At 36.5% G+C, this 26,871-nt stretch overlaps 1 protein-coding gene across 2 annotated transcripts; it reads right to left on the bottom strand.

Annotated features, from left to right (window-relative positions):
• Positions 1-1,129: 1,129 nt before the first annotated feature.
• npm1b (nucleophosmin 1b) lies at positions 1,130-25,035 on the bottom strand (the record flags this gene model as incomplete). 2 transcript variants are annotated; one of them, XM_079249612.1, is made up of 11 exons in its annotated part: positions 1,130-1,928; positions 3,007-3,081; positions 3,179-3,274; positions 9,813-9,911; positions 16,252-16,315; positions 22,318-22,388; positions 22,525-22,616; positions 22,990-23,083; positions 23,243-23,362; positions 24,614-24,696; positions 24,987-25,035. In XM_079249612.1, 11 exons carry the CDS (start codon positions 25,033-25,035, stop codon positions 1,875-1,877), a joined length of 897 nt encoding a protein of 298 aa, XP_079105738.1. In that variant the 3' UTR covers positions 1,130-1,874. The 2 variants fall into 2 exon arrangements, with proteins under 2 accessions (XP_079105738.1, XP_079105739.1); XM_079249613.1 differs by lacking the exon at positions 9,813-9,911.
• Between the last annotated feature and the right edge of the window lie 1,836 nt (positions 25,036-26,871).

The raw sequence follows: 26,871 nt of genomic DNA, 5'->3' as shown, positions 1-26,871 counted from the left end.
CGCATAACAAGCTTTCAACAAAGGTAGATTAAGTATCTATTTAAAACACAACTGCTCAGCTGCCACATTTGTAAATAAAAGCAACTCATTACCATAAAACACCCAATAGGTCTGATGGGATGGAATTACTAAAGATCACAAAAAAAAAAAAAAAAAAAAAAAAAAAGGGCTCTGTTATGAATTTGTGCAACAATGGAAAAAAAGATGATATGGACAAACCAAAAAACAAAGGAAATTGCTAACAATAAAAATGTTGCTCTATGTAAATTATAAGGACAAATTACACAATACGAATGATTAGATGTTTACAGCTAAAAAGAAAAACTGTTCACAGATGATGTTAAACTGGAACCAAAGCATCTCACTGGTTAAGGATGGTAGAAACCAACAAACATTTGGTTCTTAAAGGAATTATAGAGGATTACAGATGTTGTAAGCTCAGACTGAGTGCATGCTGTCTAACATCAAACCAATGGCACACCAGGGTGCAAACTATGATGTTCCCCTGATGTTTTTTTCATGTACCTTTAAAAGTATTGCATTTAAAACAAAATCTGCACCAATAATATGCTTATAATCAGTTTTTAGTTCCATGTGGTACACTGAAATACACTTTAAACAGTGCAAGAGCTGTTTTGGTCAATGCAATCCTCGACTTGACATTCCAATCACATTATTTTACAGTTTTGTTTGTTTTGATATGCATATATAATGCATTAAGTTTTCCTAAATTAGCCATTTTAGATAAACTTAATTTTTAGTATTTGTTTTGTCTCTGATGGAAACAAAAAGGAACCCTTCTGCTGCTGGCAAGACATAGTTGCTGCACACTGAGATACAACACTGAACTTAATAGAGTAAATTAATGCTTTTACAACTTGAATTGTTGAAATATATCAGACAAATCTTCATGTACATCATATCAACAAGCTAAAAGACAAGCAAAAGAAACTGGTTGATGATATAAAAAATAACCACCTGCCTTGAACAAACTTGTATTCACTGCTCAAACTCTAACTTATTAGGACTGGTTTACCTCTGGTGGTGACAGAGAAGATATTTAAAGGCACATTCTGCAACATCTCCTATTGCATTATTCACTTATCATGGACACACAGTGTCAGAAATACAAAGCACCTGAAGCCAGTTGTTCTGGATCTGCAATCCCAAAGCAAACCGCACCGTCAACATGTGAAGCATGTAAGGTGATGGAATCTCACTCTCTGCAGCTACCTGGCCAATAAGTGTTACAACTGTAGCTGCTTTTATTTCTTGTGTAATCTGTCTTTGATGAAGTCTTGCAGAGAAAATAAGATAGTTTGATGATATTGGTGTGCAAAAAACCTTACCTAACATTTTTGGCTTCATCAGATTTTAAGCTTTAGTTTTAGTTTAGCTATGGTCTTTAATTTTAGACAATTACTTATTTCTTTATTTGCTGGTTGCATTCAGAAAAGATTAGGTACATTTATGGCCAAAAGATGGCACAAATTTTAGATGGACTGTTTCTAGAATGAGCTGTATCTGCAAAACCTGACAAGTAGTCCTTATGCTTTTCATCAGTGGGGTTAGTGCAGACTGGTGCCATCGCTATACAAGTTTTCCTTCTGGGAAAATTCACACGCTGCTAATCAAGGCTGAATTTGTGAGTGAGCCAGCTCAATTGGTGCTTTGCATCGAAAGGAAAAAACAAAGAAGAAAAAAAAAAGATACCTGAATCTATGCATTAACGGTTTTCACAAATATCCCAAATTTTAGTCCTTCTGAACATATTCCTGCAGTGCTGACAGGACGAGGCTAAGGAGGAAATCTCGCTGACTGTGCCTTTAAATGTCTGTCAGGAAAACATACAAATGCTTCAACATAAATGTGTGTTACTTCTTCTCCGTCTTCAGTGTTTGCATAAAACTCCAGAGATCTTTGACCACCTGAGGAAGGTGAGGGGAGAAAAGGATAACACCAGAACCAGAGAGAAAGAAAGCAAAATTATAAATCATTCAAATGAAGTGCTACGCAGCATGACACATATGACTCACTTTTACTACAACATGACTTTTTTTTCGTGCGCTTTGCCTGTGGGAATGCTGAGTTTGGACGGGGCTGTTGGAGAACGACGAGGGGTTGGGTGGGGGCAGCAGTACATACCAGAGTATATGACTAGGTGCTCCAGGTCTGACAGATCTCAGCCTTGGCTGATGAAACCAAAGCACTTTCACAGATGTTTCTACACACTGGGATCAACAAGCTCTCCCCGACACGACTCCACCCCCACTCTTTTCCCTGTCCACCCAGCCCTTGTCGCTCTAAAGAGTTTCCACCTGCTCTCATAACTACATTTAACATTTTTAACAGTGCAGCACAATTACAAATAAGCGTTCAAACAGCATGATTGAAACCTAAAAAAAGCTTTGATGCAGCTTTACTATCCCACACTTTAGTCTGCAGTAATCATTCAGTGGTTTAGAGGTGATTAATCCATGCTTTGCAAAATTTTTTTTTTTTTTCCTCTTCTAGATTTAAGTCCTGCACTTGGTCAATTGCCTTGAAGTTGAAAAAGACCGGTACCATTCACATACCACCCGTCCCTTTATTAAGGCTACAAAAGAAAAACTCCACTAAATCACAGGGAGCAAGTTTGCTTGGCAGGTGTACTCCCATTCTGTTTTATAAGAGCCTGCCAACACAACATGCGTATATTTCAAAAGATACACACTGTGCTGGAGAGATGTCTGAGGTATAAGGGACAGTGTGAGGAGCGTTCCTGAGGACCTACCACTGCAAGGAGCTCTTCAAACCAAAGTGAAGCGTGGGTAAATGTTCTCATGGCTACTAATACACAATAAATGAAGACATATTTCTAAAAAACTGGTAAGAAAAAATTCCTGTGGCTTGATGTTCATTACACTGAATTTATCCACAGTAATACCAGAGAGAATTAATTACATTTATTTGTGTCATATCAGAGCAAAGCAGAAAAAGAAAAAGCTTATATTCAAGGTAACTTACTTTTTTGTCTGTGATCTTAAAACTACTCTTAACAAAGTTCTCAAACTTCTGCTCTGTCTTTGGTAGTGGTTTTCCCTGAAAGAAAAGAAATAAGGAATGGTCTTGAGTTAATGGTCAGTGAGATAATCATCTAAAAATGATATTTTGTCTAAAAAAAGATTGGCCGTATTACCTCCTTGGCTGCTGCTGACAACTTGTTCTTAACCTCAGTCAGAGATGGAGATTTAGATGATCCAGCCTGAGGTTTGACTTTTTCTGGAGCATTGGTCTAAAACAATGCAGAAGAGTGGGGTTAAAAAAAAAAAAAAAAAAAACGCACATCATTGGCTTGTTTGCCAATTAAAAGAGTCATACATGTTGAAGATAATGTGATAGCTTCTAATTATGCCATAATATTTCCTTTTTTAACTCAAGTTTTTGTACATTGTTTTCTGTTTCTCATTTGAACTTGAAATGTTAAATTCAAACTATGTTTAGTTTATTTAACACAGACCGTGTACAGCAGCAGTAATCACACAAATAAAAACCTGCTTTCTAACAGACTGTAGCTCTCTGAGTTCATTTGTAAAATCCACAAATACATTACACATATATAACGAACATAGAGCACATACAGTAAAAGTACATTGCATAGTAAAAATACAGTAAAACAATGTAGAAAGTACAATAAAAAAAAGGCATTATTGACTGATAACAGTGAGTGACTTTACTTCCATACTTCCCTCACTGTCCTATAAAGTTCGGTATTACAAAACGGGACACCTGGCATTCTTTATTTCCTTTTTCCTAGTAAATTGAAACATGCCATGCAAAACTTAATGTTGACACGTTTCTGTTTTCTTTATGCAGTTAGTTTTTTGTTTTTTTCTTTCCATGCAAAAAGTTGTAAAGTGTTGGCATATTTTTTAGCTCTGTTGGGAGTTTGTTTCATTCTGTTATCATTGACAGGGAATTCTTTTGCTGACCAATAAGCCTGTCTGGGCTGCAGCCCTATCATGACCCATTTATTCTTGTTCTGTGTTTACAGGCTTGGCGTGGGCAAGCAGCTGGAAGAAGATGAAAGCATTAGAAAGGACAACTCATTCGAGCCTAATTACATTTTTTTTTTTTAATCCATTTCTTTTAAATACATAAGGGACAAATTATTGTTTGCAAAGAGAAACCTAACCTTGACTCTCACATGAACAATACAAACTGTCAAATTCAATATTTTGCTGTGCAATTATTGCAATCATGTTTATCTGAAATGCAGGACCTCTTCAAATGGCTTTTTTTTCCCCCAACAGAAATGAATGGGGCAACACTGACACAAGCGGTTTCTCCTTGTGCGTTTAGTGACATTAAAAGATGCTTTTAAAAATGATGTCCTTCTTTTCTTGGGAGAGGAGAGCGGCATTAGCATTGTGCTTGGCGGCCTGTTGGTTTGTCCACACCCGGGCAAGCCAAGGCCTCATCCTCAATTAGGAAGTGTCTGAATATGGCTAACACACATACGCCATACAATGCGACTGCATGTTACACAAGCCACAGAGCTTGTTTCTACATGCAAAGTCAGAGTGGAATCCTGTGAAATTGCAGGGTCTCATTGATAGACACATTTGACAGGCAACAGAAGCACCGCTGAAAGCAACAGAGAGAGAAAAGTCTCTGCTCAGTTGAACACCAATTCAAAACATTACAAAATAAACATTTTTTTTACACTGTTTCAGTAGCTCAGTTAGTAGAGAATATTAAAGATAATTCATTTCTACTGAGAATGGTCACTTTTTATGCACTGATTTTACACTGGTTAAGGAGTATACATAATAATATAATACAATACAATACAATACAATACAATACAATACAATACAATATAATATAATATCAAATCATATCATATCATATATACACATACAAAAACAAATATTTATAAAACATTGAAAGAGTTGCATTGATCTGGCTGCACATGCTTCCAAGTAATTGGAAGCATGTGCAGCCAGATTGTAAGGAACTATTATCAAACATTTAGTTAATATCACATCTGTAACATCTGGACAAAAATAAACGCTTTTCCAACACACTAGAAATACAACATTGTTCTTGAACTCCAAGCAAAACATGAAGACTTAAGCTCTTTTACAAATGCTATGAAACGCGTCATATGTTGCTGCGCAATTCTTTAGAAAAAACAAACCTTAAAAACTTTAACAACCTCAAGCTGTGACTTTAAATGGTCAAACACAGGTGGGATAATTTTAAGAAAATAAGTTCTATAAAGTTAGTGACTAATAAGTGGAAAAAAATGCAATAATTTGTCCCCATCCATGAGAAATCTGCATTTTACAGCAAAGATCAAAAGACATAAAATGAACAAAACCTTAACACAAACACAACAAACTGCAAGAAAAAACACATATGCTGCTGGCTCATTGCCATTCAAATGCACCTCATATTTATTATTTACGGGCAGCACTCTACTTCCAAAGGACAGCTGTGGACCTGAAACAGCTGATAAACACACAAAGCCGGCAAGCTTTTTCATCTGGGCCAGACAATGATTACAGATGCCACAAGACATGGAACTTAATCACAAGCACACTATCATTTGATGCAATCCCTCATCTTCAATCCAGAGCAAACACATGGTTGTGACACATTTGCTCATCGAGTCTGTCCAGGGATAGTAATTGTCATTTTGGTGGAATGAGAAACTTGGGGCCTCATGTTTTGGGGAAACTGCCGGATCACTGTGAACTGTGACCATCCTTCTATGAGTCTTATAAGTGTTTTCTGTCAGAGACAGCTAGAGCTTGGTGGTGTGTGTCTCTGCAATAGCAAAGTTCACATTTTCTGATATTTTTCGGGCAGTTAAAACTAGGATCTATCTTTATGATTTGTCAAAATCTGTTAAAATGTTGAAAAATTAATAAAGCACCGTCAGCTCAACATGACATTCACCTTTCCTCCCTTGTTTTGATCTGTGACATTTACAAACTTATTGAAACAGTGGGTACAGTTACGTGGTGTTTTTTAATTCGGAATTAATAATTCGGAATTAAATAATTCGGAATCAACTTAATTCTCTTACGAGTTTACATGAAGACAATAATTCTGAATAAACGTTTACATGAAACACGTCCTCACTTAATTCCTCTTTAGAGTGGCGTGTTTGGAAAAGGGATTGGACAGAGCGTGCACGTAATGTATGACGTATACCGGAAATAGACAAAGTTTGCTCCCTGCTTCTCGTCTTTTCAGTCGTAACTTGTAAAAACTACACAATAAGTACCAGTTTTGCCGCTATTTTTATTATAATTTTGAAGTACCAGCTCAACAGGAGCATACTACTTCGCTTTTTGCAGCAACTGAGAAGAAGAAGAAAGATAGACCGAACACGGAAGGCAAAACAACACACGTCATCGGGACAGGACAAGGTAACGAGCATGTGCAGAACGACTGGAATTAACTTAGTGTGGAATTAAGGTTTACATGACAGACGAATTAAATAGATGGGAATTAAAATGCGAATAAACCAGCCACTTACATCGGAATTATGTTTAATTCCGAATAAAAATTAGCATTAGGAATTAAGTAGTTTTTCATCAGTTTAAAGCGGAATTAACTTTTATTCGAAATTAAACAGGAATTAAAACTCCCATGTAAACACACAGATTGTGAAGTTGGAGCAACTGTAAAAATCACAGTGTAAAAATTGATGCAGAGTATTTTCTCACCCTGAAACTAACCAAAAGGCAGTCATAAAGGAGCAGCACACAAGGCTCCCAAACACAGCTGACAAAAGTTGCAGAAATTTTCTGATCCTATGATGCTTCTCGATGAGGATGTTGTCAACCTTTAACATCATTAAGGCAATGACTGAACAATCACCTAATGCTAATGTAACTGTAGCTGTCCATTTTAGTCCATTACACCTAGAATTGCACAAAAACTAAATATTGTAATAAAAAAACAAGCACATAGAAACAACTACGTTTCGAAAAATTTCAAATGTCACAACTTTTGTTTGTTTGCTTTTATTTTGCAAAAAAAAATCTAATAGATATGCAGCATGTGATCTATATCAAGTTTGGATGAAGATTATATGAGCAGCTCATGACGTTAGACGGTGGCTTCCCGTTGCTGATAAGGGGATCTTATCTGTTGATGTTAAAGTGATTTTGTTTCTCATACTAGTTAGGTATCAGTACAGCCTAATCACAGATATTGTCTGAATGTCGATCTTGGCCCCGTTAGCAGTTAAAAAGTTTCTGACATGTTTCAAAATCTCACAAAATTTTGATTGGGAGCAGCTTTATTTGGAATTTGGCTGAAATAAAATACACTTAGGGGTTTAATGTTTTTCCAGGAAAAAAAGGAAATTTCCAGGTATTTGAGTGAGTAAAGGAGATATTCTTGCTCTAAACAAGTTTTCTAGGTTTTAGTCTGGCTCTGACAGCTTCATCCCATATGACTGTAGTCAGACTAACAAAACTGCTTTATTTAAGTGTTGTTTAAATGTAGTGATTTCATAAAGAAATTCAGAAACTATAACTTCCAGATGATGAAACGGAGTGTATCAGATTCAGTGACTAATAAGGAGTAATAAGATGAGGAAATCAAGAATCATTTTATTAACTTAATGTAAAAGAAAAAATGTAACTAGTGGACATTGTTGTTGACCTAGTGGCTTACTGGATCTGTAAAAATGCGGTAGATGCACATTAAATCTATGTACGTGCACATTTTTTTTTTTGTACATGTATTAGGTCTAGTAGAAAACATTAGTACATTTCCTAGTAAATGAGACAGGCACTTGCTGTTATACACGTCAATCAGACACTAAAACAATGAGTCACACTCTATTGGGATAAGGCTGAGTAAGTTGGTTATCTACTTTACGACCGTGACGTGTGCTTGAAGGCATCAACTTCTCCAAACCCATCAATCACAGAACACCAGCTGCAAGATTAAGTTACCTCAGATCAGCACACTTCAAGTTAACTGGTCCTCATGTTGAGCTTTTTTCACAAGAAGGTGCGGCTACATGCTGGGCTGCGAGAGGTGAGAACTGCGGTACTGGCAACAGATCTAACAAGCCAATCTAATGACCAGTCACCTGCATTTAGGAAAGAAAAAACAGACATCCACGCCCGCTTCCTCGCTCCTCAGGGGCATCTGGAAGCGCAAGCTGCACCAGACATCAAACGCTCATAATGAGAGCAATTGGGAGAAGGTGTGTCCAGGAAGTGAGGGGTGTGAAGAGGTTGTAGAGAGGGAGCAGTTGTGAAGCGGTGGAGAGGGGATGGGAGTAATAAAAGCAGAGCGGGCCAGAAAGTTTAACTGGCGGGAAGGTTTCGCTGGTTCAGTTGCACATCGGTAATCCCCAAAAGCATTGCAAGACCCTCTGTTCTGTCTGGACAATAGACATTGTAGTTTGCTGCAATCACCCACCGAGAAAGAATGCTGCCCTTAAGGGGAATCCCTTTCTAACCTCAGGGGTTTAGCGATCCTGTAGCTTAGTGTTCCACACAACAAAAATCACAGCGCTTTCTGTCATGAGCTCAGACAAGACATGACAGTTTTCTCATGTGCCACAAGTGTTGCACTGAGTGATGATGTGCCTTTAGTGCAAGTCATGTTTTTATCACTTACGCAGCCAGCATTACCATGCCAACAAATAACACCTTATCTAAACAGAGTTTGCTCCAAGTATTTTCTTTCACTTCAGCGTACTCTGTGAAATGTGTAAACTTGCAGAGAAGCTTGCCAATTTGTTTTCCCTGATGTGGATGTAAGTTTTAGAGGGGTGAGGGGCATCAAAGGTGGTTTCAACTTAAGATGGCAGGGTCAAGCTAAGAAGTCACAGGTTTAAACCTTGCCCCAGGAAACCTGCTTAGAGGTCAGGTGTGTTTGCTTAAAGACAGGTGGAGTCTAAGCTTTGGGTTTTGAGAGGCAGGCTTCCAAGGCATACAATCCAAGAAATTAACTATCATGTTAAGATAATTGCAACCTACATTTAACACATTCCTCAAGTTCACAATGGGAAAGATTGCCAAGTTTATTTTTGTCTTTTTAAACTGCATGTTTTAAATTGTAAATGGGAATGAATGCAAACCACCCCGAGGGTCTGAATCTTAGACAACACCTTTTATGTTCTGAGCGCAAATCAATTTTTGATCTCATCCTATTTTTTTTTTTTTTTAAACAAAGACTACATAATAAATTTTGCTTGATGGCTGCATCAGGTTTTCTTGAAAACTACTTAAAAAAATGGGAATGTTTAATTGAAGACCTTTTGTATTCAAGATTGTTTTCTATTCTGAATGGGCTTCAGTTGTGAAGATACAATAATCTGTCACTCTTTTTTGCACTTGTACATTAAATAATAATGTAACTGCATCTGACTTTCTTTAAAAGTATTTCCATTAATATCTTAATAATAATGTCTTTTGTATCAGTCTAAAGCAACATAGTGCCTTTTAATCAGGACTATAGTTGTTAGATTTGATTTTTATCTGCCATTATATAATTTGGTTGGCTACAAAGTTTACAAACAATTTTCTAAATTTTTTTTTTTTTTTTAAATCTAGAAATCAAGAACATTACATCAAAGGGAATAAATAATATTGATGATTATCATACTTTTGGTTAAGTAGTAAATCAAGTTGGTGTCTAACTGTTTCCTGTCTTAATAAAACTTATTTTGCAGACATTTAAAAACAAACAGAATATACACCAATCTGTTTTCTTTATTTAACGGTTGTCACCTAAGCCAAATAAAAAATTGAAAAAGAGAATATACAGGTCAAACAGTCTTCCTATACCTTTATCTGAGATTTAAGTGCTGATCCTGATGGTTTTTCTGCAGGGCCATTTTGTTTCACGGGAGTCTTGTTGGGTTTCTTAGATGTAGACTCTGGGCTCTAGGGGAAATAAACATTAAAATGAAAAAAAGAAATCTCAGACGATGGAATAGTATTTTTGTCATTTAGTCTGACATCAGGGGACTCAGCAGAAGTTGTATATCATCTGATCAGCACTGATGGGAGCATAAAACCCAAGTGCACCCAGGCTAATCTTCATGTGAGGAGCTGCACAACTTATTTTTTTCTGTCTTGAAACAGTGGTCCTACACAGCCTGCAAAATACTGTAATACCTTTTCATGTGATTCCAGTTCTGTGTCTACTCTCTTCTGTGTCTCATTCAGCACATAGCAAATAATACAATGCAAATAGAAGAGGATTTAGCTGGCTTGTTTTTAAGCTCGCGTTCCGTTTTTGAAAGAAAAGAAAGAAGAAAAATTAAAACATGCTACTTTTGATGTAAAAACAGCAAAATTCTCCTTTTAGTAGACATAACTATTAACTGGCGTGTAAATAAATGAATACATTTTCATGACTGGTTCATTAACAGCTTTTAATTAATGTATTTTATATAATTCTTCCATCCATGTGTACTAGTTTCAAAGTGAGACTATGGCCTTCTTCTCTCCTATTCTGTGAATTTCAAATAAATTCTCCGAGGATAGTTGTAAAAAAAAAAAAAAAAAAAAAAAAAAAAAAAAAAAAAGTACCTTATGTGGGCTCTTGCAGTTTTGGTAGATACATTTTTAAATTTGCCATGTAAATGACTGACTGTCAAGTCTCTTGAAGCCTTTAAGGTCCTAGTTGACTATTTAGTAGAGGTAAATTTGCAGTGACTTTGACAAATTTCTTTGAAAAATTGTGGAAATGATCCTGCATGAGCCATCTCTTACTAACTGGTTTGGGTATGTAAAATCTAAAGTAAGAGTTTATAATAACATGACTTTCAATTTTTCACCATATCACTGCTGTTACAGTATCATCAACTTTTCTTTTTAAGATCTCAGGCATTAAAAAAAAACATTAATTCTGTTTATTCTTGTCCTAAACAAAAGGAATAATACAGAGAAATATATTCTCTGGTCTTTTTGTGAAAATTAAAAGGGTTATTAACTGAGATTATCATACTAAGGATGCTGCAAGCATATAGTCATTCCGTAAGAAAAAAGAAAAAGCATTTTAAATTATTAGTAGAGTTAATAGTGTATTAAGCCCATATTAAAAACAGGACGTTTCCCACGAGGTAATGCCTTGAAAAGTTGTAGAGGAAACACTAGACATGCTTGGAAATTTCTTAGCGTTCAGCTACTTAGTAACCCAATAACCTGTCATTGTTCTCCACTCTGAAGGCCTTTCCATCAGGCCTGCGTGGCTTTCAGTCACCAGCGTAATGACCTTGTAACAGCCACGGCAAGTACCTGGCTCTCCTGCAATCAATGCTGTTTGATCAAAAACTGGACGAAAGGTATGACTGCATGCTTTGACACAATTGCAAGAGGGAAATTATTTAAGCAGCTGCCTTCAGTCATGCCTGAAGGGAAACTACAACCATGCTTATGCTTATGCTGTCTTTATTTTGTCCAAATCAATGAGTTAATTGATTTCATTAATAAAACTCATTCAAGAGGGAAATCTGACTGTCATCACAGCTGCAGTGGAGACCCAAGAATGAAATCAGAATAACTCAAGTGCTTACATGAACCAAGGTAATCCTTTCTGTATAATATAGTAGTTTTTTATTAATACATTTTAACTGCCCTTCTTGTACCATGAGGTGAAAAACATTTCTGATACTACATTTTTTGGTTTTTACATAAGCCCAAAACTTGACTAAAAAAATTTTTTTTTCATAATGTATTGTATGTATTTCAGGTGAGAAAAAAAAACATTTTTTATTTTATTAAAAGCATTTAGAACTTTCATTAGAAGTTCAGGAATTGTGCATTTTGAAAATCCACTGCAGTGATGTGTGAACAAACTCAGGACTTTAGATCGTAGATTACATCTAAGTAAATCAATGTTAATGATTAATGAAGCTTTCTAAAAGCAGTGATGCGACATTTACTTATCAAGGGAAACCTGTCTATCTGCAAATGAAACACCTGAAAACAAATCTTATTTTCCACAAATTTTTCTGATAACTTCAGTCCAAATCAGAACAAAGATTGTTATTTAGAAACAAAAAAACAAAAAAAGTGACAAACACTGGTATTTTAGACAAATAACCTAGAGTATAATCAGTGTAAACCTTGCTACCACTGTCAACAGGCCAGAAAAGACACCAACTACAGTAAAACTTCCTGTCCTTGTTTCATTTTAAACAAAAAAGCAACCTCTGAATAAAAGGAAAATTTTAATTAATTGGAACAAGCATTTGATGCCATTACTTGGTTCTCTGGACACATCGTGATCTCCACACAGTACAGCACAGAGGTTTGACAAAAAGAGAAAACAAGGAAAACAAAACACAATTTATCCTGAAACACAGCTGAATTAGCAGTCAAAAGAATAATTGCTCCCAGCCCTACTTTCTAAAGCTCTGCGCTTTCATTATTAAAGTATGGGCTATGGATTAAGATCATTCTGGGAAGGAGGTGTAGAGTTCATGAGGACTTAGATGAGAAGACAACAGAATAAATCAACAGGTGACAGAAATGCTCAGCTGTCATCTGACCCTGAGGGAAGGATCGGCACTCACGTCGCAGGTATGCGCATCTGCCCTACTTTGATCTTTTGCCTGGCACAGTTTACACTTGGATAGCGTGCTTTGACAAAAAAAAAAAGAAAGAAATCACAAACAGACACCGACGTAAAAACGAGGCAGTTACACACATGCACCCACACACTTGCAAGTGATTGTGCTAACACGCAAAACAAGTGTTCAAAGGCAAGGGCCAGGTGCACAGCTGAAATGGCATGAGAAACGATAAAAAGGAGCAATCATATTAACAGTGGGATGACAGAGGGACAAAGATATGCAGAGCTTCAGAAAACTGGTAGAAGATGTTTCCCATAACTAAAGGAAGTGTGTGTGTGTGTGTGTGTGTGTGTGTGTGTGTGTGTGTGTGTGTGTGTGTGTGTGTGTGTGTGTGTAACTAAGCAGTCTTTCTCTCCTTGTGCAAAGAAGGTATGTACAGCTTATTTTTGCAATGCTGCTTGCATTAGATGCTTAACTTTAAAATGTACAAAGCTACAGCTTGGACTTCTAAAATATGTGTGCATGTGTGCATAACATGGTCTTGTTGGTGAGACAGTGAGAATTCAAGTAGATTACAGAGAAGAAATCCGATCATTACACCACACAAACCCTGTATTTTACTCTCTGAAAACAGGTGGGTACATGAGCAAACAGGATGAAAAAGTTCCATGTTTTCTCTCATACAAAGAAGTGGACGGTCAGTGGGTGCAGGGATGGGAAGGGCTTGTGGAAATTAAATGCTAGCATTGCGTATAGTCTGTATATTTTCAAATGTCGAGGTAGAAACAAGGGGAGGATGGCGGCAGCACTGACAAATTCCTCCTACAGTAAAATGACTGCGGGAAGGAGCTATCCACCCTGACACCTAGTGGACAATGTAGGACTGGAAATACTCCACAAACAAATGCACGCTACTTTAAAAATGATAGAATTGTAGAGAAAGTTATGAAAGAAATATGCAAAAGAAACAAGACAAACTCAATTGGAAAATGAATCCCACAAATATCTTTAAAAGACAAAAAGAAGAAGAACCGAAATCTAACTTTATAGTTCAGTCTTACCAAATGGCAAGAAATGTTTTAAAAGTATACTATAAAACTTATTGTTCTTTGTCCTGGAGCCAAAACTGCATGAAGAAAGAACTGAAAAGAATCACTGCTTCTTACATGTCTAGTGATAATAGGTTAGTCACAACATTGGTATCTATAAAATGCAAACAGCCCACTTCATTTAATGTTGGGGTAGTTGTAATGTTAATACTTAACTGAACAAGGGCCAAGACTAATCTTTCAAACTCCTTAGCGGGGTTATCTAGTGCCATTCAAGTTCAAATAACATTCTTTTTCCTGCCTGGATGAGATAAAAGTATTAAGTGAAAGAAAGAAAAGAATGAAAGAAAGAAAGAAACTAACTTAGCACTTCAAAAAGCCCGACTGAATTTTGGCAGATTTTCTCAGGGAGGAAGTCCCAAAAAGTAAATTTGGTATCCATCTTGCATCCCATCTTTACTCTGCCCAGTGTTGACTTATCTCACTTCATTCCTGTCTTTTATGTCCTTACTGCCTTCAATAATGTCTTCCAGTGTTTTTCGTTCATTCTTTGATGAATCAGCCTGCTCTAAAGTCACAAAGCGTCCCGGAAACTAAGATGTAAGGTGTGGTTTCTAAGTCTCAGGATGTTACTAGGCAACAATACCTTGAGAAATGTATATAATTAACATTAATGTGCCATCAGTGTATATACACATACCCCGCCTTTCGCCCAATGACTGCTGGAATAGGCTCCAGCTTCCCCTTCATTGGATTAAGAGGTTAGGATGATACCTACATATATATATATATATATATATATATATATATATATATATATATATATATATATACTGTATAAGGGTAGAAACAGGGCTGAATGATTAATCAATTTCAAACTGAAACCGACATTGCAATTAGCAAATTGCCTAGAGTACAATTAATTGGCATATTACACAGTACCTCCAGGATCCAGGTTTCACACTCACAGCTAACAATTTATAAATCCACACACTATATAATAATTTGGATCTCCTTTTTAAGAGTTAAAAAAAAAATGTCAGTCCACATTTCTACCGTATCCAAGCCTCAAATATGTTTCCATCTGATATGCGTCTTTTTTAATTTCCCACACTTGCTTATTACCATCTACTCTCTAACAGCTGGTGAGAGGTGGGAAGAGAATGCAGCAGCACAGAAAAGAGAATAACTGGGTGGAAGTAAAAGTTACTCTTGCCAATGCTGAATGCAGTTTTCATCAAAAGTTTACCGGTGAGAGGGTCAGCACCTTAAAAAGAGGATGTGAAGACGAGATCGGCTATATTTTGAGGGGCATTCAAACCAGGATATTTGGGTGACTTGGTTTAATTGGGAGGGGATTTTTTATATATTTCGCACCTTCCTTTGATATGGATTGTATCCATAACTCCAATGTTAGCTTAGCTTGTACTAAGTCACACTGTTAAAACAACTGCTTCGTACGGGGCGGTACTACTGCAAAAACAGTTTTGTGGTAAAAATGAAATACAATAAATATCATGCAGGTGGATATTTATTTTGTGCAGGCAGGTCATGGGATTTTTTTTTCTCCTTTTCTTTATTATTTTTGTGGCTGGGATCGCTTTTAAGATTCAAGATTCAATCTATTTATTGTCCTCAATGGGAAACTTCATTTACAGACAGGATCTACAAAAACCACACAACAAATCCAGTCACTCACAACAACCATGATTTAAACAATTAAAAAAAAAAAAACCCCTTTAAAAAGAATTTTAAAAATAAATCATGAAAATTTTAAATAAAAGAAATGCCTCAAGGGTATAAAAACACTGCAAGAGACAGTAAAAAAAAAAAAAAAAAAAAAACACATAAAAGGGAGTAAAGTTATCTGAGCCGATTTAAAAATGCTATGGCACAACCAACGAAGGAATTTTTAAATCCGTTAGTCCTCAGTCTTGGGGTTTTAAATCTGAGACCAGAGGAAAGCAGTTCAAAGTCTTTGTGTGGTTCTGGTTTCCCACAATGCATCTAGCCTTCCTCACTGCCCGCTGCTCATATACAGCAGGCAGTGAGGACTGTGGGAGGCCTTTATTGAAAGAACCTGCAGGAGTAGTTCCACAGCTTGAGCCTCATGCAAGGAAAGGTCTTGCAATTTTGTGTCCATAACAGCCAGAGATATTTCTCTCCTGCTCATTCTGTGATTTAGGATCATAAAGCCCAGCTGATTGGTGGATGATATCTTGTTTATGTAGCATTCTAACAATTAAATGAATAAAACCCCAAAGTAGCAAATTAACAGACTACAGGGAGGAGGTGTAGTGATTCGGTATGATATTGTAAAAATCTTTAGAACAAGTTCTGCATAAAATAAAACTTCAAATATATTGACTATGTTGTTGTCTTTTCTTTTTTTATTTTAAAGGTGTCATAACCTGGTCTTTTCATGTGTTCACTGTCCTCTAAGTGTTTTTAAATAATTGTTTAAAAACTTATTAAATTATAATCATTTTAAAAAGTGCTTGTTCTGACCCTTTATTCATAAAAAAAAAACTTTTCTCATGAGAATTTATGCGAGATTTGGATCAACATAGATGTTAGTTTAAATAAATTTAGTGAGGTGCGCGCTGATTGATCAACTTGCAAAAAGAAAAAGGAAAAAAAGACCAGTCTTACTTTAGTGAGAACTTTTCCCACGTTCTTCTGAGGCTTCACATCACCTTCATCACTGTCATCATCACTACATGAAAAACAGAAAAAACATTTCTTTAATGCTTATATACTGTTTGGGTCTAATTTTACAGCAGCAAAATTACACTTAATGCTATTCTTTTGGGCTGAAATGTCATGGTTTTTCTTAATGTGGCCTAAAAAACATAGAAACAAAACAAAACAAAACAAAACAAAACAAAAAAAAAAGAGTTTACCAATGTGGTGCACATAAATGAAAATGATGGTTTTAGGGATTCTTCAAACTGATAAAAACTACAGGTCATGTTTCTATGCATTTCCTTTAATGGAACAATGGTGACAGATGGCCAAGGGGGGCCTAGACACTCACACAAGGTCTGCTTGTGTGCACACAGACACAGACCTGCTGTTTTTTCAAGACGCATGGTGGTTATCTGGATAAAGTTAAATAGTGACACAGAACAGGAGTGATCTCACAAAGGGAATATAAGTCATGTAAATGTCAAATGGTGATGTGACACAAACATAATATCTGCACATTCAATCTAATACAATAACAGTATTAACAATGTAGAATCAGCATTGGTTGGGAGGATAATGGTGAGGGGTTGTAAACATTAAAAAAAAGTGCATGGGCTGTTATTTCAGTCACTGATATTATGGCAACAAGAAAAACTGTGCAAAAAAACTTCTTCCAAGATGAGGAGGGTGACAGGGATTTGAAGGAGAAAGTGAAAAAGTAGAAGGACACTGAGAAGGAAGCTCTGATTACAGCCCCTTTGATTAAGATGACTGATGATGAGGAGCAGGAGGAGGCAGAGCAGAGGTTTATGTAAAAAAAAAGTTAATTCATTAATAAAAGAAAAACAGCACTACCAGTTAGTTTTTACACAAAAGTCGACAATTCACAGCAAATGAGAAGTAACTTCTGTTATTCAAAACCTGCAAAACTGCAGCATTTTATTATCTGTTGTGCAATCCAAGTGATGCGCGTTTAATTAATATTAATAACTGAGGGATAATGCTAGCTCTGCTGGTTAAATGACCAGTTCATGTACAAAGATTATAGCTCTTCTACAAGGTAACTTTCTGTTGCACATCTAAACCTTTCTCTCTGACCCCCTCTTCTGTGCATTAACTAGATATTAAAGGTCACAAAAGAGGCCAAGAAAAAAGATCTGTATGCTTTCTTATGATATATGTATTAAGACAGTGTTCACTGGTTGCACTATGAAAACATGATGATATTGGTAATTCAAATGGTTCCAGAGTTCATATCATATTTTAACTGAATTGAAATATTTCAAAGTTATTATGGCTTTCAGGCTTTATGTAAGATAAGGCATGATACTGTGGAGTAACAGACACTTTCCATAAACAAGTGTTTTAAAACCTATAAATAAACTCTCCCTATTCTCTAGAACATTTATTAAGGAAAAATCATCCATTTATTAATGTGATAAAAGCTAGTTAGACAATATATCGGCAGATGAAAGTTTAATATAGACACCTACCAAGATGGATTTATTGCTCTGGGTCAAATTGACCCTGGCCATACTATAAAGACAAAATATGAACATTATTAAGGGTTAAGTCAACGATAATTTCCAGGCAGAAAAATGTCTTCATCGATTTTTTTGCCATGTGACTGGAATTGGGCGAATTTAAGCTCGACCAATAACTGCCAGATCAAACTAAAAAATACTTAAATTGTTTGTATTCCACAAATTCTGTCAATAACCCGTCCAAAGGGTAACATAACTGCACATTCAAACTAAAATGTCTTCTGAGAATATTGCATTAGCCAGCATATTGCAATTACACATTTTAGATGCAGTTTTCTCTGCAACACATTAAACAAATTATACGGGACATTGTGAAGTAAACAAGATAACTGGAGCATTTAAGCTTTTTTTAATTATGGATTAGAGTCACAGTAGTTTAAACATTTATAAACTTCTCAAAAATTATTGCTTTCTGCCATTGACCAGTAAATTAATTTAAAACACTGTACTTTCTTACAGAAATATAAAGAAATCCTGTGACGAAACAGACCACTGTTATTTAATCAATCAGTCTATATAATGAAACAGCTGCATTAGAAACAACATCTGAGCTTCAGGAGACCAAGTCTGCAGCATTACTGGCTTTTATTAGGCCCGAGCACCTTGGCGGTGCGAAGGCCTATTGTATTTGCAGTGTTTATTATTATTTTTATTCGGACACTTCGCGTGCTTTTTTGGAGGCCTGAACGTGCTCGAAAACTCACCAAATTTTGCGAACCCCCCCAAGGGAATACAAAAAATTTGATATTTTGAGGTGTTCCAGAATGTTTGGGCGAAACTGAACGAGAGCGCCACCTATTTTAGGTGCCCCGCTACTGCATGTCATTAATCTTTATGAAAATTCATACACATGATCTACATGACAGGGCGAACAAAAAATCCTCTTAATGTCATGGTGAAATGTCGACAGGAAGGCGGCCATTTTAGGTCAAAGTCAATATTTTGGCGTTTTAGCACCTCGCATTTTAACGAACTTGTCCTAGAGCTTTTATCCCACTGAGCCACAAATTGCTCAGGATATTCAGGAGGCATGTGTGATTAAATGTTGTTATTTCTTCTAATAGGAGACTTAGTTTACGAGGGGCGGGGCCTCAAAGTTTGATGTCTCGCCATGAAAAATTAAACGGATATAACTCCCACATAAAGCAACATTTCTGCACCAAATTTGCTAGATATGATGGCAGTCCCCTCCTACAGAGTTCTATATGTCAATATTTTGATTATGAAATAGCCACGCCCCCTGGAGGTCAAAAGTGTTGTTTTTTGCTCACACACCCAGAACTCTGGCTTGGTGGACACCACATGGCCCAAATTCACTCAGGCATCACAAAACATGTTGGTGACGAGATCTGGTAAAGGACGTTGCTCTACGCTGCACGGCGTGCCCATGACGCCATGGCGAAGTTCCATGCGGCGGCGTGACATCATAAATCACTATAAAATTCTAAATTTTGATCTGATCACCCTAAAACCTATAGGGATTAATAAGGGATCAGTCCTGAACAGATTAATGTGACCATTGCTGGTGTAGACCTAAGCCCCGCCCACTTACAACAGGAAGTGGTTTTTTCCACGTTTGAGGGTCATGCTTCTAAGCAAATGGTCCCAAACACTTGAGACTCCCCCAAAACATGTCAAACCCTTTCATGATGCCACAATAAAAACCTCAAGTCGCTACGCTAAACGGGACATGGCGAATGGCGGTCCAACGCCATGAAACAGGAAGTACCTGTGACCAAGCCATGGAACCTTGGACCGCCACCATACTTGCCATGACTGATGACAGTAAGGCCCTGAACTAAGCCCCATTGAAACATTATGGAATAAATGGAGCATGTCTCCATAGCGCCCCCTACAAAATTTCAATCAATCAGCCCCGCCCACTACATGGACCGACATGGATAAAATTCAGCACAGTTGGAGAACCTTCCAGTACCTTCAAAAAAGTCTCTTGGACATATGGGCCAAAACCAACAGGAAGTCGGACATTTTGAAAAAGGTGCCATATTTGGGGTCATTTCTTTGACATGCATTTTAAACAACTCCTCCTAGGGATATTATCCAACTGACACCCAACTTGCACAGGATGCTCAGGAGGCATGTGTGATTTAAAGTTGTGTTCTTTTTTCTAATAGAAGATTTAGTTTAGGAGGGGCGGGCCCTCAAAGTTTGATGTCTGATAAACAAAGACTTATTGCTAAAACTCCCACATAAAACAACATATCAGCACAGGAATCGACACATTTGATGCCAGTCCCATGATGAACAAAATCTACAATGCAATAATACGACTATGAATTAGCTCCACCCCTTGGCAACAACAAGTGTCTGATATCATGAACCAGGAAGTACCTGTAACACAGCCATGAAACCTTTCATCTTCACCATACTTGCCATGAGTCATGACAGTTATGTCCTTAATAGAGTAAAATTACAATATAGTGGAAAAGATAGTAAATGGCTCCATAGCGCCCCCTACAATATTTCAATCAATCAGCCCCGCCCACTACATTGACTGACATGGATAAAATTCAGCACACTTGTAGACCATTCCAGCACCTTCAAAAAAGTCTCTTGGACATATGGGCTAAATCAAACAGGAAGTCGGCCATGTTGAAAAAGGTGCCATTTTCGGGGTCATTTCTGTCATTTTCTTTGCCATGCATTTTGAGGAAGTCCTGCTAAGAATTTTATCTAACTTTAACCCAAATGAGTCAGGATGCTCAAGAGGCATGTGTGATTAAAAGTTGTGCTATTTCTTTTAATAGGGGATATCATTTAGGAGAGGCGGGGCAGCAAAGCAGATGTGATGCAACGAAAAGGAAAACTGACATAACTCCCACAAAAAACGACCAACCTGCACCAAATTTGCCACAGATGATGCCAGGCATATCCTTCACATTTCTGCATGTCAATAATTAGATTATAAATTAGCCCCGCCCCTTGGTGACAGGAAGTGACCCTTCATAAGGCCTAAATGGCCTGAAGTGCAGTCTGGCTGCACTTTAGGTTGAGAGAGGCATGGGAAGGATGTTGCCAGGGGAGGCGGTGGCATATGCCGAGCGGCGCCATGGTGCGAGGGCCTATATCACCGCTTGCGGTTTTAATTTCATATATTTCTGGACAGCTTAAAATAAATTAGACAGAAATTAATAATTTACTTTACCAAGAGTAGATAAATGCAGTTTTTAATCTTACATTTATCTAAATGTTGCATCTTACACTAAACTTGATGAGCTTTAAAGTTTGTACTTCCATTTTATTAGTTTTAATTTTTCTGAATACAATATGCTCCCAAGAAAGAGAAAATTTAAGCAAAAGACCCTGACATGGAGAAATATAAAAGTTATTCACAGTAAATGTTTCATTGTCAACAAGCAAATTTCCAAATGAAATGAAAATTTAAAATTCTTCTCACTTTCTCTCTAGCAAACTGTGGTTTATTTTTCTAGGAAAGTTTGGCTTGTTTAAGAAGATATGTATGTGCAACCAAACTGATGCACATTTAAGAATCAAACTCTGGTCCGCCTTATAACATAGGTCCAGGTCTCGGCTTTCTTCAAGTAAACCAAATGCAGGAAGTGGACTCGGAAATTAAAGTTGCCCTTCGTTGTACAGTAATGTTTTCTTGTTCAATGTTTGTCGCGCCTTCTCTTTGAGGAATTATTGATGAAGCCTGTCTCACACGAGGAAGGTCATATGCCCAAAAGTTTTTGGTTTGCTTGACTAAATGCAGTGTCAAAGCAAACTTGGACCAGCTTTTCCCAAATGTATAGAGTCTGGCAAAGCAGATCCCTAACTGGGAGGCCCAGAGTTATGAAAAACAAAAAGCAAGCTAAGTAAAATGTATTGTTTTAACATCTCTAGCAAAACATGGACACATTTGTGAACGATGATGAATCAACAACAAACACTGCAACAACCTGAAAAACATCTTGTCCTGGGATTGATCAGTACTTTTGTGAGTAATGAAGAGACGCCAGTGTTTCATATGTCTAAAAACATCTGAAAGAATGAAGCTACTTTGGGACTTCTCATTGATAACAGAAAGAAAAGCATATTGATTACATCTGAAATAAATTACTCAACATCAATAAACAGCAGAGTAGTTTCACTTCATCTGCATTTGTCTTGTTAAATGTTTATTTGTCTCATACTAAGTATTGTGCAAGTTTCCCAGTGTAAAAAGCCTCACATCATAGCAGAGGAATTAGTAATTAGTAGGGTTTTGACCTAAGCAGCTGCTAATAAACTAAAGATAAAGGTTTTCTCTGACATTAAAACATATTTCACTTAGCATTTCTACATTTGTTTTATTGTTAAGTGCTGTGGTGCACATGGTAGCGGGGGAGGGATGGGGGCTTGGCATCATTGCTGTTGATGGAAAAAGTTTGGGAACTACTGGTCAAGAAGACAATTAGGTGTGAATACAACCTTAAATGCAAGTTTAACCGCAGCTGAAATTCAGAATAAAGAGAATTCATACTCATCATCTTCTTCATCACTGTCTTCTTCATCATCATCTTCGTCATCATCGGACTCCATCTTTAGTTTTTTCTGCAAGTTTTAGAACAATCATTCAGAATGCCATCAGATTTGATATTTGTATCAACTAATTAAAGGGACCATATTTTACACAGACTGTGTCCATATGTTTTCAAATCATTAACCATGAAATCACTAAAAATTCTACCAATGTAGGCTTTTTCCCTGATGTTAGGCTTGCAGGCCGCTTCACTGGCGACGTATTGTGCTCCTCTTCTTCATCGTCTGAATCTTTCACACCTACAAGTCAAAGCAACAGTGCAAATGTAACTCCTACTGTTTTAAGAACAGTGCCATTCTAGTGAACCTGTGAAATACTTTAAATAAATAATAGAAGATGATTCAAAGGTAGATCTGTGATCTTACTCATGAATGTAATATTTATCAATAAATTAAAAGGTTTTTCTTTTCCAGTTAATAACTCTTTTAAAACACTTTCTACAAAGGAGAGTGTACAGAAATGGTTACAATAGTTTTTGAAAAGTTAAGTCAAAATTTTTATGCAAAAAGAAAGAACTCACTTATTAGTTTCAATTACATGGCTTTTCATTACTATATATTTCTTTTCAGAGATGTGGTGAATAAGCATCTGAACCTGAGCCTTAATACTCACTAACAAAATGCTGCCCGCTGATATGAACTGGTCCAGAGCCAGAAAGGAGACGAAAGGTAACAGGAGGCGTGATCTCAAACCCACCTAGATTCATCTGGACATTAAAAGACAGCAATTTAAATAATATAAGTACTTGAATTTAATTTGCCTGTGTTCATGCTAAATTAATATTTTTCTCAGCCACAAACACTGTTTAAGATAATCAGTCTTTTTAAGTTTTCATAAAATACTATCAGTATTGATGAGGACTTACAGAAGGGAGGACAGAAGGTTTCAGGACAACTAGCGGCACTTTGGTGGTTTTTTCATCATATGTTAGCCCTTCAATTTCCACCATATGAAATTTGTCCTCAGCGTCAGCTCCGAGACACACCTAGAATAGCAGCACATTTGTCAGCAAGTTTTGGCAGATGCAATCACTATTGTTAATGCAGAGTGCTGGTTTGCTTGAGGCTCCACCTTGCATCTTATGATGCTTAAAATGGTTGCTACAAATGTCCTGGTGGCAGATACCACAGCAAACTCATTGTTACACAGGCAGTGTTACAATATAGCAGATTGGTGTGTGTATATATATATATATATATATATATATATGTATATATGGCTGTTAAGTATCTGTCCATGTCTTTGTGCAGCTCAAGGAGGGAAATTTGATAAATGATTAGTATATCTGATTTATCTGGTCACCACTAAGCCCACCAAAAACCATTTAATTCAGGTCATCAGCAGGCAATCGGGTTACTTATGTGATTTTTTTTTTTTTTTTTATTCTAGGGCAATGTTCTTCAACCACTGTGCCATGTCACACTAGTGTGCTGCAAGAGATTATCAGTTGTGCCCTGAGAAATTACCCAATTTCACCTAATTGGTCTAAAAAGCAGCTCTGTGTTCATCCAAACCGACCCCAGTGAAAGATAATAAAATTCATTCTTCTCGTGTTTGTCTGATTTTTATTCAAAAGGCTTTGACGAGATGGACTTTATATTGATAATATGGACTTAAAAAAACAAAACAAACAAAAAAAAAACAAACAAACAAAGATTTTGATTTGTGATGTGCCTTGTGACTTTTAGGTGAAAAAAAGCGTGCCTTGCCTCAAAAAAGGTTGAAAAACACTGTTGTAGGGTAATGTGTCTTAAATTAGTTGTGGCACGGTGATTGATCTCAGGAGCATTTAGAAACTGCTTTGATGACACCCAATACGATGGTCAAAACTACATTTTGATTTTATAAACCAGTTTTCCTTCAGAAAGTGACATAAATACACATATGTTCAGATACAAAGAAAAATTAGTCGTGTTTCAGGTTTCTCTGGTTGTGACCTTAGGATATACAAAATAAATAAATATATATATATATATATATATATATATATATATATATATATATATATATATATATATTAACGACCATTAATTAACGTTAACACTAACGTTAATTAACGTTACCACTAACGTTAACTGACTTGAAGATGTTTTTTTAACACTGACGTCTTAGAGTAACGCGCTACTGCCATGTACAGAAATATCATCTGACACTTTGAAAGAGGCTTAATAGTCGACATGTTCTGCCCTAATTATTCTAGATGCAATCCCAAATTAAGGCAAAGTGAGCTTCTTACTGCTTTGAGTGACAGCTGTTGCTCTGCATCATCGTCGTCTATGTCAACTCTGAACTCCCGTTTATCCGATTTCAAGGTACAACCTATGGAAAACAAAACGTGTAATTTGTGATTTACTTTACATTAACTCTCACACTGGGCAAAGAAACATATATATACATAGCAGTCTCTGATGCGAGGTGTTATCTACACGCCTCTGCAGGCTATAGCTAACAAAAGAACTGAATTGGCGCGAGACGGTCAAACAGGCTAGCCTGCTATTTAGCTAAATCCCTATTTCTAATGTTTTACAGTTATGTATGCAAAATAACATAATAGTAAAACTGATTGTGCAACCCATAGGTCTCATGTGTCTGTCATCCAGCCAGCTCACCAAACAAGTACATATGAGGTCTGCTAAAGTCTAACAGATCGTCCTCCATCTTTGTAGCGGGTGGTTAGACTTCCGGAAACTAGTGAGATTGACACCTTGACAGGCTATTGAGAACTGAATACGTCACTAACTCAGCAAATAGGTTTGGCCAATTATATTAAAGATAAGGCGGGACAATTGAAACCATTTTTTTGCAGTAAAAACCATACAGTCTACGAGTTAAACACTAGATGGGGCTGTCGTAATTTAAATTAAGTACAGCATTTTGTACATACAACAAAAAATAATTTAAAAAAAATTACTCTGATAGGACTATACTAAGAATAAACGTAAGGAGAATTTAACATGGAAATATTCTTAGTTTTGTTCAAATGTAACTTTTCAACCACATATTTTGTTGAAATTTAAACTGATGAAGAATAAAATACAAGTCAGAAAGTTGATTATTAATTAAATTTAAAAATAAAAAAAAAACTGAAGGATGTTATCATATATTCATTTAATTTCATATTTCATCATTATTCAGCACTGTATTTTTTCCACATCAATACTTGAGATGCTTTTGATGCCTTTGAACCCTTTATTTAGTTGCAGATGGAATATCTTGCTGAAAGACATGGCAGCACTTAAACTAAATACTTTTCAACTTTCTTTCTATCCCAGTTTCTGGTCTGAAACTATTTCTCTCTCAGAGTCATTATATTTGGCTTTAGATCATTCCTATTGCTAGAACAAACAATCGCAGGGAACACAAATAATAGCTTAATGCAGTGGTTTCCAAACTCTTTCTGCAGGGCTCCCTTTTCATCGACGACAATAATGTCAAGCCCCCCCCCCTCCCGTCTCATGAACCAAAGAAACATACTAAGAAATGCGTCTTTAGTTTTAGTGGCTGTATTGTATGTAACTATAAACTATATGTAAACTATAAACTATATGTATGTAAATATAAACTATAATGTCAGCATTATTCTCTCTGCAAACTACTTTTGGTGAGTGGAATTTTCTATGAGACAATGCTGCTTTAGTAAAACAACTTTGCTATATATGATAGTTGGATAGTTTATTTCTAAAGTAACCTGCAGGCTTTCCTTTGTGTTCAGGATAAAAAGTCCCCAGTAGTGTAACTTGTTTGGCTTCATACTTTATTATATTAGATAATATTTTGGTCCATGAAAAAGACTGTGGTCTCATTATTACCCAACATTGATTATTACTAATACTGGTCAAGCAGGGACAGATATGCTCCATCAGTTTGTTTTTTTTTGTTTGTTTGTTTGTTTGTTTTTTACTACTAGAAGTCTCTCTTGTTGATTTATCATAATTTCCTATGAGTCCGTTTACAAATTAGTCCAGTGCCAAAAGTCCGAAGTTTTATTTAGCCTTGCTGCGCCCCCTCCCCATTATAACTCTGGTCCCGCCCCCCAGTTTAGGAATCAGTGGCTTCATGTCTGCTGTGTAGATGGTAATCAGTGGACGGTTTGCATAGTTATCAAATAACTTTACAACAGTAACTATCCCATAAAGTGCAGGTAGTCAACCTGTGTTGAGAAACTAATCAACTGTACCAGTAGCAGTTACATAGAATGAATCAACTTCCTGCATGCTGAATAGTTGATAAAGATTTATGAGTCACTACACATGTGACAGTGTGTGGCGTTGACTTGGCTGTGAACTGCCGCTACACAAATAAAGGGGAAATGGAATGAAATGACATATCTACATGTCTACCATGGTTCATTGTTAATGCATTATACATACTTTAATCATTGAACAGTATTTACAATGAACTGTCACACATATTCCCGAATTGAAAGATATGCAGTTAATGGCTTTTTTACATTCATGACATTTGCTAAAACATTCCCATGTTTTATAACAACAG

This window comes from Telmatherina bonti (genome assembly GCF_933228915.1).
Source record: "Telmatherina bonti genome assembly, chromosome: 12".
In the NCBI taxonomy this organism is placed as follows: domain Eukaryota; kingdom Metazoa; phylum Chordata; class Actinopteri; order Atheriniformes; family Telmatherinidae; genus Telmatherina; species Telmatherina bonti.
Note: the sequence above shows the minus strand (reverse complement) of the source record. Positions and strands in the feature narration are given on the sequence as shown.